This window comes from Chiloscyllium punctatum, chromosome 15 (assembly GCF_047496795.1).
Source record: "Chiloscyllium punctatum isolate Juve2018m chromosome 15, sChiPun1.3, whole genome shotgun sequence".
Taxonomy (NCBI): domain Eukaryota; kingdom Metazoa; phylum Chordata; class Chondrichthyes; order Orectolobiformes; family Hemiscylliidae; genus Chiloscyllium; species Chiloscyllium punctatum.
In genome coordinates, this window is record NC_092753.1 from 56,074,275 (window position 1) to 56,088,285 (window position 14,011).

General features: G+C 37.8%; 1 protein-coding gene across 1 annotated transcript in view; it reads left to right on the forward strand.

Annotated features, from left to right (window-relative positions):
• The window catches only part of ccdc80 (coiled-coil domain containing 80), a 45,354-nt gene extending 37,132 nt beyond the window's left edge, over window positions 1–8,222 (forward strand). Inside the window, exons 6-7 of the mRNA XM_072585174.1 lie at window positions 1,380–1,460; window positions 7,139–8,222. Of these exons, the coding sequence (XP_072441275.1) occupies window positions 1,380–1,460; window positions 7,139–7,455 (398 nt within the window). The 3' untranslated portion in view covers window positions 7,456–8,222. The remainder of the gene's footprint in view (window positions 1–1,379; window positions 1,461–7,138) is intronic.
• Window positions 8,223–14,011: the final 5,789 nt, after the last annotated feature.

Genomic DNA, 14,011 nt, shown 5'->3' on the forward strand with positions numbered 1-14,011 from the left:
AATTGGAACAATGTAGAAGATCAAAAACCAGGGTTCTTATAGCACAATGATAGTGTCCTGGGCCTGGGCTCAACTCCAACCTCCTCCAGGGGTTCGTCATAACACGTCTGAATAGGCTGATTAAAAATGTCAAGATGGCATGGGACAGAGGTTAGAGTGGAATGGAGAATTTAAGTGATTGGGAGATTAGGGTCAGACTTAGAGTCAGTAATTCATTTGTGTTGCGGTTACAGATTGATCTCAGGTCTGATTAACAGTGGTGAATTATTCCTAAACCAGACACTTGCAAAAACATCATCACAAGCTGTAAATCTGATCAAAGTGACTTCTGAAAACTGTCCTATGCTAGAAACTTCTGGTCAAGGAATTCAATGCGCTGTGGTCATACAGTGGGCACTAACAAGTCTAACATTGTGAATGGCATGTATACGTTCCAAGCTGGAAAGGTGTCATCCATCATTTTGATTTTGGCATCAAATGTGGAGCCAGCATGCAACTCTAAAACCAGCATTAAGCTTTTTGCATATGTAAATAAGCAGCTTTGCACCCATTTAATGGGCTCATTGATACAGTGATGTGTAAAAAGCAGACCTGCAGACAGCCTAGTCAAGGAGATCACTTAAAACATCTTCTGAAGGGTAAGTTCTTCAATAATTATATACTGTACTGTGGAATTGTGAGGTGAGGGGATGCTCACCTCAGCTCCATTTGAAAAACACTGGATGCTGACAGTTATCAATTGCCACGTTTTCTTCAGCAGCATCCCATTACCTCATTCCATCATTCCCATTTGTCTTCATCTTGTGAAGACATATTTCAACAACCAGAAATTAATTTGTTCTTCATTGGCAAGATAGCTAGAGAACCTTCAATCATCTGCAGCTCACTGTCATCTTGTAACGAAGGCCTGGGAGCCAACATCAGATCATTCCAGTGCTCAGTTTACATGGGAAGGTTGCCCAAACCAATGCCTAAATTACCATATCTAGTTGAGAAGTGAATACGCAATTCATGTCCAGTTGGGAAATTGTAATATTGACCTCATGGTTTTATTCCTGTAACTCATTGGGAACTATATAATGTAACATACCTTTTCCTCGCTTTTTACAGGCTTATATTTCCAAATTTTTGCTTCTGTATCTATTTCATTTATTTTTCTTACTCTGTTAATGATTTTTATTTAGCACTTACACTTCCAAATTAAGTTGAGTGTACTGAGCTAATTAGTTATCAGTAATTTGTGAATCTTAAATGGAAAGAAGAACATTGCAGAAACATAATAACAGAGCTTTAAGTTTTCCTTTGTAGCATTTACTTAACTAGTTGTGGTCAACATATTATTTCATAATATTAACATAAGGATAAATCTCTCTTTTAAGGTTTACGTCATTTGGCTGTTCTGAAGTTGATGGGTGTGGGTATTGATGTTGGAGGTGTTTTGGAACTCTATCCAATAAATGGTAAGAGTACTTTCATTATGATCAGATATATTTAAAAATACTTATGCTGCTATGAGAGCTGAAATTGTATCTGGTGATGACAGCCAACATGTTCCAGTGCAGACATGGCACTATTTAATAAGTAAATAATGATTGTGCCAGAGGAACAGCTTAAGAAGCAAGAGGCTTTGCAAGATTGCCTGATTCTTTTATTCTCTTTGCTAGTTTTTAAATAAAGGTTATAGCAGTAACTGTTAATCTTCCTTTAGCAGGAAGATGATTCTGTAAGTTTTAATTTTTAAAAATCCTTTAAATCCAATTAAATTACAACTGATTTTGAAGAGGTGATCAAATGCAATGTAACAGTATGCATTCTGTGTTCCATGTCATAAGTTAATTTACTAATGAGTGTTTTCTGAGACTGAGCTTTGTCCCTGCGTGTGGTATTGAGAGTGTGAAATGGATGGGGCCTGAGATGGTAGTGAATAGGGTTTGTGTCCTGATGATGACCATAAGACACAGGGTCTTGAAAATTACAGAGTGAAAGGAGGTGGATTGTTTGCCACTCTTGACTAACAGATTGGTCAAAGAGCAACCAGTACAGAAAAAGTCTGCCCTAGAGTCGTGACATGCAATGAGCAACATTAACAGGTTGAAAGTGGGCCTTGTGTATCTCACTGGGCAAGAAGTCTCGCTGTCTCAAGCTGCCATCTAATTATACTGGCTGCACTTCCAATAGTCTTGGCAGTTCCAGAGCTCAGTAGAGGGAGGGCAGGCAGGTCCATGAAACCGTGGGTCCAGTACTTAGGTCAATGGTGGGATATTGGTCACAAGTTTGGCAATATCACGGAAGTGGGTGGTAGAGTGGGTTTTTAAATATAGATGGGTAAGAAGAAAGTTAGGATACTATTTTATCAATGCCACTTCCTTCCTACCATTTAAAAAAATGTTTTTCCAAAAGACCTGCCCTCACCAAGCATTTAATGACATGAGTAGGAAAGTTTGGAATAAGTTGGGCTTTTAACAAACTAAATTAACCCTTAGTTATTTATTCATTTATAGTAGATGTTCTGTTGATTTCAGCACCCATGATCATCCCCGATCCCCTCATTATGGGGGTGTGTTCAGCAGTAGGTAGCAGGATGGGGAATGGGCATCCAATCTATTTTAAATGCCTGTCCACCCTCCAGCCAGAATCTCACCCTGTGGAAGCACATAGTATCCACCCCAAGACTTTGTTTGATGGTGGAGACATTAGTCTCAGTCATCAGGATTTCTTCATAATTCTGTTTTTTACATATATAATGAGCAATTCTTTCTTGTTTCCATAGATTTGCTATAGAAAACATGTCAGAAACAATCCTTTCTTCAGACATTTTTCTTAAATATTGTCACCTGAATGAGTTACAGACCTTTTTATAAAGGTCTTTTTTTTACTTTTCAGCCTCTTGCTACCTTTCAGTGCTCTCAGTAAAATAGTTGCTTTAATATATTCTGAAAAAGTAAGTGCAGTCAAAACCTTAGTGAATTCATTGCATCCTAACTCAGTTTGTATCTCATTTATTTCCTGTCAAATATTGGATTATCAGAATTGGTATGGGAATTCATTTTTGCATTGGGGTTACCAAAAGAATTAGAATCACGCTAAACATCTCCTGCCAAAAATTGTATTACAATGCATGTACAAACCAAAAGCAGCGTAAAAATGTTTACAAGGCCAAGACTTGCGTAATTACTATTTTATCATTACAATATTTGGCTTTTTATGAGTAAAATTGTTATGGCCCAGACCAGACTCCCTCAGAATATTTTAAGAAGGTAGCCTCGACCCTAACGTTTTCTTATTTCAAAGATAGACGGGAAGTGCATGTTCCAGATGTGATGCAATTGATCAAACTACTCGATATTAAGCAAAACAGATCTATTTAAACACTATAGTTACAATGCATACAAAAGAAAAAGGAATTTAGAATAACTTAACTATTGGAAAACTTAATCAAATAATAGATACAGTACCTATTGACTGTTCCAATACAGTAACATTGCATTAGCACCTCCCTTGACAAAAAGGTAAATTCAGACATAGATTTTTACATGTCATTCAACATCAAGAGAGATTTCAGGGAAAGTTTGGAATCATTTACTGAAGCTCCAAACCTTCGGAAACTCAAAGCTTCTAACTGCTACAGCTTGAAAACTAAACAAAAAGCCTGAACTGGGAGAACTGGACACTGCCCTTCTATTGTTACATCTGTTTTAAAGAAAACCTAAAGGTTTCCTAACTTATTGACTTAGGCCAGCTCCGGTAGTTAGTTTGGTGCCTCTGCCTTTATACCTCTCTGCAAAAACAAACCCAGGACAAAATAACCTTTTTAAAGTGATAGCATCATCACAAATATATAACAGGATATTGTCTACATTTGTATAACTGCCACTGTGATTCTTGCAAGAGAGTAAATTGGTGGAAGAGAGGTGGGCTGGGCTGGTATAGGAACTGTTGGCATGCTTTGAGCTCCAAAACTGGGATATAGACCAATCAGAATCAGAAAGCTGACCAAACAAAGTCTGCTCATATTGTCCTTGAAGAGTGCTTGGCTAAATCAAGGTAAGAATTCAGAGAGTTCACTGCTTTTGTTCAGCATCTTCACTTTCTATGTGAAAAAATATTTGATGATTTGTATCAGAACTGCTGTCCGAAAGTGTTTCAGTTCATCTTCAACAGGTTTGGCACTTTATGCCACTATAAAAAGACAATACCCAGTTTAAATCACAGGGTCTTCCTGGAGTTAACTCTTTCATGTTTGCATTGCTCAGGAAAATAAGTAAAATAGACGCTACCTGTATTTTAACTGGCCAGCATCAGTGTATGTAAAAGAACATTTGGTGAAGACTGAAACTTGGAACAATTGTGGACATTAACAACACAGTGAGGTTGTTATCCTGGTACAGGCAGTATCAGTAGAATGGTAGGACATGGAACATAATAAAAACATTAAGTGCTGGGGAAACTTAGCAGGTCTAGCAGCATAGAGTCATAGAGCATGGAAACAGGCCCTTGGGCCCTACTCATGTAGGCTGGCCAGGTTTCCTGAACTGAACTAGCCACATTCGCCTGCGTTTTTGCCCATATCCCTCTAAACCTTTCATATCTGTGTACCTGTCCAAATGTCTTTTCAATGATGTAATTGTACCTGCCTTTACTACTTCCTCTGGCACCACACTCTGTGTGAAAAAGTTGTCCTTCTGATCCTTTTAAAATCTTTTCCCTCTCACCTTAAAGCTATGCCATCTAGTTTTGGTCTCCCCTACCCTGGGGAGAAACCTTGACGATTCATCTTATCTATGCCCCTCATTATTTAATAAACCTCTAAAAGGTCACCCTTCAGCCTCCTATACTCCAGGGAAAAAAATCCCAGCCTGTCCAGCCTCTCCTTATAATTCAAACTTTCCAGCCTTGGCAACATCCTTGGAAATCTTTTTTGCGCCCTTCCCAGTTGCATAACATCCTTCAACTAGTAGGGTGACCAGAATTTTATGCAATACTCCAATTGTTTGGAGTATATTTGGAGAGAGAAACAAAGTTAATGTTTTGAGCCCAATATTGAGTTTTTATTGAAACTGAACTTGAGGTGTGTGACGTAGAGATATTAACTATGTTGCACAGGTAAGCTGTTTAAATATAAAATTCTATCACCAAAGTTCTCATCCCTCTCCTTGCAATTGGCCAGTGTGTAATATTGGCTAGGGATGTGTCTTCCTTTCTGTCCAAGAAATGGTGGGCAATGAGAAAAGTTGCCCATTGTGTGAGAATGTATAATTATCTTAGAGTCATAGAGTCCTATAGCACAGAGAAAGGCCCTTTATTCCAAACTGAACAATGCTGCCCATGTTTCAGGATCAAAATCAAAATCAATTTGTGTGAAAAAAAACTTACATATAAAGAAATTAAGTCAACAGTGCTAATTTGAAAATGTAATCCCACTACATTGAAAAAACATTGGTTTCTCTTCACAAATGTTATTGCTTAATTTAGTTGTGCAACCCCAATAATAGTTTATGTGTTTTGCAGGAGGCTTAACGTTTCTCAAAGTTTGGGAGAAGATTTGTAGCTCGGGTGCTCGTTGTTGTGGTTCTGTTCGCCGAGCTGGGAATTTGTCTTGCAAACGTTTCGTCCCCTGTCTAGGTGACATCCTCAGTGCTTGGGAGCCTCCTGTGATGCGCTTCTGTGCTGTTTCCTCCGGCATTTATAGTGGTTTGTCTCTGCCGCTTCCGGTTGTCAGTTTGAGCTGTCCACTGTAGTGGCCGGTATATTGGGTCCAGGTCGATGTGTTTGTTGATAGAGTCTCATCCACAGACTCTATCAACAAACACATCGACCTGGACCCAATATACCGGCCACTACAGTGGACAGCTCGAACTGACAACCGGAAGCAGCTGAGACAGGCCATTATAAATGCCGGAAGAAACAGCACAGAAGCACTTCACAGGAGGATCCCAAGCACTGAGGATGTCACTTAGATAGGGGACGAAACGTTTGCAAGACAAATTCCCAGCTCGGCGAACAGAACCACAACAGATTAATGTTTCTTTTGAATTAAAAATATTTAATGGATTGTAGCAAGAGTTTGCAAAATTTATTTAATACTGTTGTCAAGACACTATTCTATTGGACCATGTTTTGTCAATTAAAATGTATCCAGTCCCTGTGTGGACATACATTTTAAATCAATGCATCTCTCAACCCAACAATATGATGTGACTCAGTTCTATTTTGATTAAGTAACTTTACTGAAACTCCATGAGGATTTTGTTTTTTCAGATGTGGCAACTTTCAGAGTTTCAGCTTCTGCTTAGATACTTCTTGTGCTGTCAAGCTCTCTGTGCATAAGACAAAATTCAAGAATGCAGCAAAACTTAACTTGAAACTCCTGCGAGGGATGTGGTTACTCTGCTTCCCAAGTAATTAGATACTGGGAGGAAAAAATACTTCTAATCCTGTGCTGCACAGTATTTCACAGCTCAACCAGTCAGTTCTGACTTTGGGGAGTATGCGTAACAAGATAAGAGGATTTATAAACAGGATTTTTTTTAAGGAAAGATAAAAGGCTTCATATTCCCAGTAATATCATATAGAATGCAATATGAGTATGACAAAATAGCAGAGATGTCACAACAGTATTGCAATAAAATGTTAAATATTGCAAAGCCCAGGGCTTGGCAGGCTTCTCGGTTGTCATCTCAATCTTAGTGAAACTGGCAGAACAATTTTGGACATCTGTATGTAATTTAGTTTATAACACATCAGATCAACAGAATAAAAAAGTAAATATTTTTGCATTTTGACTATATTAAGATATTTTAGCCTCAAAGAATAAATGATTGTACTTATGAATGTTTTCATAAATATTATTGTTGCTTTGCAAAATAAGCTGTATTTGAATATAATTTATAGGCTGAAGGAGTCTATTCCTCAATGGAATCTATTCCTTGTGAGGCTTAAATAATCCTTTTTAGTAGTATTTTGCCTCGTAGTCAAATAACATTTGGATTTCCCAGTGTAAACTTAATCTTCAGTAAAATATGACTGATTTAGTATTTTTAGGAAGGACATGTTTGGAAATAGCAGTTTCTCAGAAATTGTGTTGAAAGTTAAGAAAATTTTTAAAACAGCTTGATAGCTTTGCTTGCTACATTTACAGGAAGTGCAACTGTTGACCGTGAAGATCTCTCTCCATCATTGGTGCAAGACATCCGGAATTATTTCCAAGTGAGCCCGGAGTATTTCTCAATGTTACTAGTCGGGAAAGATGGAAATGTCAAGTCATGGTATCCAACTCCGATGTGGAATATGGCTATAGTTTATGACCTTGTTGACTCCATGCAGCTTCGACGACAGGAAATGGCCATTCAGCAATCCTTGGGTATGCGTTGCCCAGAGGATGAGTATGGATATGGTTACCATGGTTACCAAGATGGATATCATCAACAGGGTCACTACGGTGGATATCATTACTAAAAGTAATAAATTATATAATATTGGTTTAAGCCACAAGGATTAAATTTCAAAAGCAATCTTAAAACCACAATGGATACCACATTGAGCTACAGCAATTGAGAAAAATGTTCATTTTTGGTTATATTTGGAAATGCTTAAAGACTAATCACCGAAAGCTCTACTGACTTAGAGAACAACCTGTAGTTTTGGAATCCATATTATAGCCAAGGTTTTTGTAAGAAAGTTTGTGCAGCTGAAGCTTATGAAAGTTGAGCATATTCATAATTTAGAGGTGCTTGTTTGATCTAATATATTTATTGTGTATCAAAGTGAGAAAGATTTGTACCAACCATAAGGAACCAAATAGAAATAACCCCTTGTACACATCAGATTCCAAGATAAATATTAAGGAAAGATGTCCTTCCTAACCTACAGTATGTAAAGATATATCTACACTGAATCTAAAAAGCCAAAGGAGTTTAACAAAAATGAGTCTAGTTTTATTACCATCTACTCTGATGTTGTGAAATGTTGCAACAGAACAAAAATGTTTCCAAGGCAGAAGATGCAAGTCATTTCAAAAACATGTTTAAAATTACCTTTACACTAGTTACAGAGAACACTTTTGAATAAATGCAGTAACCTACAACTCGTTTCAGTCTCACCAAGGAGGACCTGAACATAAACTATGTACTGTGCTATCAGTTTGTATACTTATGGTGAGTAAAGTTTGAAGGGCTGTAGTCATGTTGTACTCTAACAAATAAATAAATTCCTTTTTAAAGAAATGCCTGAACAAAGCATGGGTAGATCAGTATTTTGGGTACAGCCTCTTGTGTGGACTAAAACTGCTCTTGGATTGGCATAGATTCAGCACAGAAGGAGGCCATGTGTATGGAGGGAGGGTTCCTACTTTTTTCAATTTATTGGGGTGGACTGGGAACAAATGGTCTCTTTTATTTTAAAAAGTACACATTGCTACAATTAGAAGTTCAGTCCTAGCCAATTTTGATTCCTCAACCAACATCATTAAATGACATTATTTGGTCAGTATCACGTTAAAGTAGTGTTTGTGAGACCCTGCTATGCACTTATTGTTTGAAATGTTTCTACAGTTACTGGAGTGACTGGCTTTATAAAGTACGTCATTGGCTGCAAAATGCTTGCAAAGTTCTGAAGTTATATTAGTGCAAGTCTTTATTTATGTGCATTGCTGCCAACTTGTGGAGATGAGTTGAACTAATATTTTTCACTAATAGTCAGAAAGCTATGGCACACGTGTGTAGGGAAGATGTGTTTGTAAAACTCAGTGGCATTGTTGCACAGTATATTACGGTACATAACTGTTTCTAGTCACAGAAGGTTAGTTTATAAAACAGATACAATTCAAAACTTTATCTGGTAATGAACAAGTGTGTCAGAGAAATTCTCGAGAATATTTAGTAGGCAAGGGTGTGTACTGTATAACAATCAATGACCTTAGCATTAGGTAGATTTTAAATGTGTATGAGTTGTGGAAAACAAGCACTGCTTTCAGTTTAATAGTTACAGTGTCCCACTAATTGAACTCCTGGTCAACTTGGATATTAGTTTTAGACACAATATATGTTTTCCTTTCACTTTATATCTATGTGTTATTCGGAAATGTAGAAAAGGACTGGGTTTTTTTATTTAGGAAAACAATAATAACACCAGCAATTGTTTGACTAAATGGTGCAATTATTTCATTGGAGTGGTACATTAATACTGGGTGTAAAGAAAATTCCTGATATTTAAATATGTATTTTTCTTCACAGTAAAATAGAAAATGCTAGAATTATGTAGTAGTTCCATTCAGTACCTGAGCAAGGAAGTGAAATGTTTGTGTTTTAAGTAGACACGATTTATAGTCATACAGCAAAGAAACAGACTTCGGTCCAAGTAGTCCATGCTGGTCATATTCCCAAACTAAACTGTCCCACCTGCCTGCATTTGGCTAATATCTGAACAAACCTTTCCTATTCATGTACTGATCCAAATGTCTTTTAAATGTTGTAACTTTACTAGAATCCACCACTTCTGGTAGTTCAGTCCACACACAAACCACACTGTGTCTAAAAAAAAGTTGCCCCTGATGTTCTTTTTAAAACTTTCTCCTCTCACTTTCAGAATATGCCTCCTAGTTTTGAACTCCCTCATCCTAGGAAAAAGACCATTGCTAGTCACCCTATCTGTGTCCTTTTTGATTTTGTAAACCTTAGTAAGGTTCACCCCTCAACCTTCTACATTCCAGTGAAAAATGTCTCAGCCCATCCAGCCTATCTTTATGACCGAAACCTTCCATTCCCAGCAACATCCTGGTAGACCTTTCTGAACACTCTCCAATTTAATAAAGTCCTTTCTGTAGCAGGACAACCAGAACTGTACACAGTACTCCACAAGAGGCCGCACCAAAGTCCTGTACAACCTCAACATGACATCCCAACCCCTATTCAAAGGTCTAAGCAATGAAGGCAAACATGCTAAATGCCTTCTTAACCAACCTGTCTACATGTGACACAAATTTCAAGAACTATGTACCTAAATCCCTAGGTGTCGCTGTTATACAACATTCCCAAGGGCCCTACTATTAATTGTACACATCCTGGCTTTGTTTCTTTTACCAAAATCCAAATTAAACTCCATTTGCCTCTCCTCAGCCCATTGACCCAATTGATCAAGATCTCTTTGTAATCTTAGATAACCTTCTTCACTGTCCACTATACCACCAATCCACAAATTTATTAAACACGCCTATTAAAATCCATGTAAACAACGTCTACTGCTCTGCCCGCATCAGTCTTTTTGGTTACCGCCTCAGAAGGTTCAATCAAGTTTGTAAGAATTTCTCTTGCCCAAAGCCGTGCTGACTATCCATAATCAGTCCTTGCCTCTCCAAGTGCATGTAAATTGTACCTTTCAGAATCACCTCTAATAACTTACCCACCACCAGTGTCAGACTCACAGGTCTATATTTCCCAGGCTTCTCCTTACAGTCTTTCTTAAATAAAGGCACAACATTAGCTATGCTCCAGTACGCCAGCACCTCACCTGTGTTTAGAGATGATACAAAATCTCTGCTAGGGGTGCTGCAATTGCTTCTCTAATTTCACACAATGTCCTGGGAGATACTTGATCGGGTTCCGGAGGTTTATCCACCTTTGTTTTCCAGGACCTCCAGCATTTCTTCTTCTTTAATGTGAACTGTTTTCAAAACATCAGTATTTTATTTTTTCCCAAATTCTCTTGCCTGCATTTCTTTCTCCACAGTGAAGAATGATGCAAAATATTCATTTATTATCTCTCTCATCTCCTGAGGTTCAATAGATAGACAACTGCATTGATCTTTAAGGGGCCCTATTGTCTGCCTAGTTCCTCTTTTGCACTTAATTTACTTGTCGAATATCTTTGGTTTATACTTAACCTTATCTGCCAAGACTACCTCATATACCTTTTTTGCTATCCTGATTTCACTGTTAAGAAAGCCCCTGCATATTTTATACTCTTCAAGAGATTAATTTGATTCCAGTTGTCTATGTCTGAAATAGGACTCTCTTATTTTTGACCAGGACCTCAATATCTTTATTCATCCATTTTGCCCCAATCTTACCAGCCTTGCCCTTCACTCTTACACAAATACTCTTACCTCTGAATTCTGGTTATCACAATTTTGAAAGCCTCACACTTGTCAGACATCCCTTTACCCCTGAACAGTTTACTTTTGAATGTTCCTGTCTCATACAATTACATTTGAATAACTCCAAATAAGAATTTTAGGTTTATCCTTTTCTATAACTATTTTAAAACGAATAGAATTACGATCACTCATCACAAAGTTCCCCATTAACATTTCAGTCACTTGCCCTGCCTTATTTCCCAAGAGAAGGTCAGATTTAGCTCCTCTAGTAAATGTATTTACATAATTGATAAAGAATATTATCTTGAACACATTTAACAAATTCCTCACCACCCAATTCCTTAACACTATGGCAATTGCAGTCAACATTTGGAAAATTAAAATCCCCTTATTATAACCTTATTATTCTTACATATCTCTCATATCTTTCTCTGCATAATTGCACCTCAATTTCCCTCTGGCTATTGGGGATCCATAGTACAATCCCACCAAGGTAATTATCTCTTTCTTATTTGAAATTTCTACCTAAATAGTTTCACTGAACAATCCATTAGAAATATCCTCTTTAATTACAGTAGTAATGTTTTCCTTAATCAATAATGTCATGCCATATCCTTCCTTGTCCCTTTCTATTCCTTCTATAGCATCTAAAACCCAGAACATTGAGCTGCCAGTCCTGTCCTTCCCTCAGCCAAGTTTCTGTAACAGCTATGAAATCCCAGTCCCATGTTCCCATGCATGTCCTGAGTTCATCAGCTTTATCTGTCAGAGCCTTTGCATTGAAATAAATGCAGCTTAATTCTTCAGAGTTACTTCATTCTCTGAGTTGTTCTTGTCTGTCTTTCCTGATAAACTTGCTCTTTTTTGATTCAGAACCATGGGTGGCACAGTGGTGCCAGGCACCTGGGTTTGATTCCTGCCTCTGGTGCCTGTCAGTGTGGAGTTTGCACATTTTCCCTCCGTCTGTGTGGGTTTCCTACAGGTGGTTCGATTTCCTCCCACATTCCAAAGATGTGCAGGTTAGGTGGATTGGCCATGCCAAATTGCCCATAGTGTTCAGGGATGTATAGGTTAGGTGCATTAGTCAGGGGTAAATGTAGAGTAACAGGGTAGGGGAATGGGTCTGGTTGAGTTACTCTTCAGAGGGTCAGTGTGGACTTGTTGGGCCAAATGGCCTGTTTACACACTATAGGGATGCTGTGTAACTGCACTCATCTGCCTTTCGATTTTTACTGCTAATTAGGAAGTTCCACCCCCTACACTAGTTGAAAGGTTCCCAAAATAGAACTAGCGAATCACCCTGCCAGGTTATTGGTCCCTTTCCAGTTCAGGTGAAACCCATACCTTTTGAACAAGCCTTTTCTGCCCAAAGGAAAAATTTCAATGATCCAAAAATCTGAATCCTTGTACATTACACCACTTCTTCAGTCATTGATTATCTGCCATATATTTTTATTCTTATTTTCACTGGAGTGTAGAACCAGGAGTAAACTAGAGATTATGCTATCGTTAAGATTCAGCTTTTTAAATTTCTACATAACTTCCTATATTCACTCTGCAAAGCCTTAGCCCTTTCCCTAACTATGTTGTTCTTCCTAATGTGTACTATACCTTCTGGCTTCTCACTCTCCCCTTTGACAATAAACTTCAACTATTTTGAGATAATCGTAACTAGGCATTAGGAAGACGACGTACAGGTATTTCTTCTGTAATGCAATGGTTGTGTTCTTGCACAATCCCCATTATAGAAAAATTGCACATTAAAAACAGGATTAAAATGTTGGCCGTGTAATCATATTACAGCCAACACACATTTTAAAAGTTCACGCATTAGAAACAGTGTTTCAGATTCATTAATCGCATTACAGCAAGTTTGTGTTAATGAAATGCACATTAGAGCAGAATGGCCTGTACTATCCTAAATTCATACTCACTGCCGCAGAATTTTTCCTCTGTGCTCCTGTCAGGAGAGTCACCGATAATAATTATTCTTTTAAATCTTGACAAACCCCGCTTACTACATAAGATGCATTCTTAGTGCCCAGGATCTGACTGCCACTTCCATTTTCCTCTGAGAGACTATTCCCTTCAACAGTACCCAAAATGAAATCTGTCTGAGAGAGGAATTGCCTTGGGAGACTTCTGAACAACCTTCTTGCCATTCCTGACAGTGACCCACCTACCTGACTCATCCTGCTATGTAACCATCTCTCTAAATCTACTAACCATCACCCTGTGACTCCTATCTGTCCTCAGTGACATTAAACCTAAAAAGAAGCTCTTAAAGAATCTTCGGTATTAAATAAACTACTCATCCTTATCCACAGATTTTTAATCTTAAACATGCAAAAGAGAAAAAAATTAAACTTTTAAAATCTTTTTTTAAAAAATCAAGCTGAAGCTTTCATCAATTGAAAAAATCATCCTCTTCAAATCCTCTGTCAGTCAGCTTTCAAATCTTTGGGTCAGAGAAAAGAGATGCTGATCCCTGATCCCTGTCGTTATTTAAACAGCTGCGATAAACAAGTTGAAAATGAAAATCTTCAGAGTTCTGTCTGTGCAAACAGGAATAAAAATAATCTGTTAACATTTGACAAACACATGGACTGGCCTCTCCCACAAACTCCTTGTGAGAAACAATCTCCTTTCTTCATTTTCTTTCCTTGGTGAATCGTTCTTGTTTTGGATAAAAGAAGTTCCAAATATACTTTTAAATTCAAAAAATATATTTGGAATTTCTATGGAACTTTATGGTAACATAGAGTCATAGAGATGTACAGCATAGAAACACACCCTTCAGTCCAACCCATCCACGCCAACCAGATATCCCAAGCCAATCTAGTCCCACCTGCCAGCACCTGGCCATATCCCTCCAAACCCTTCCTATTCATATATCCATCCAAATGCCTCTTTAAATGTTGC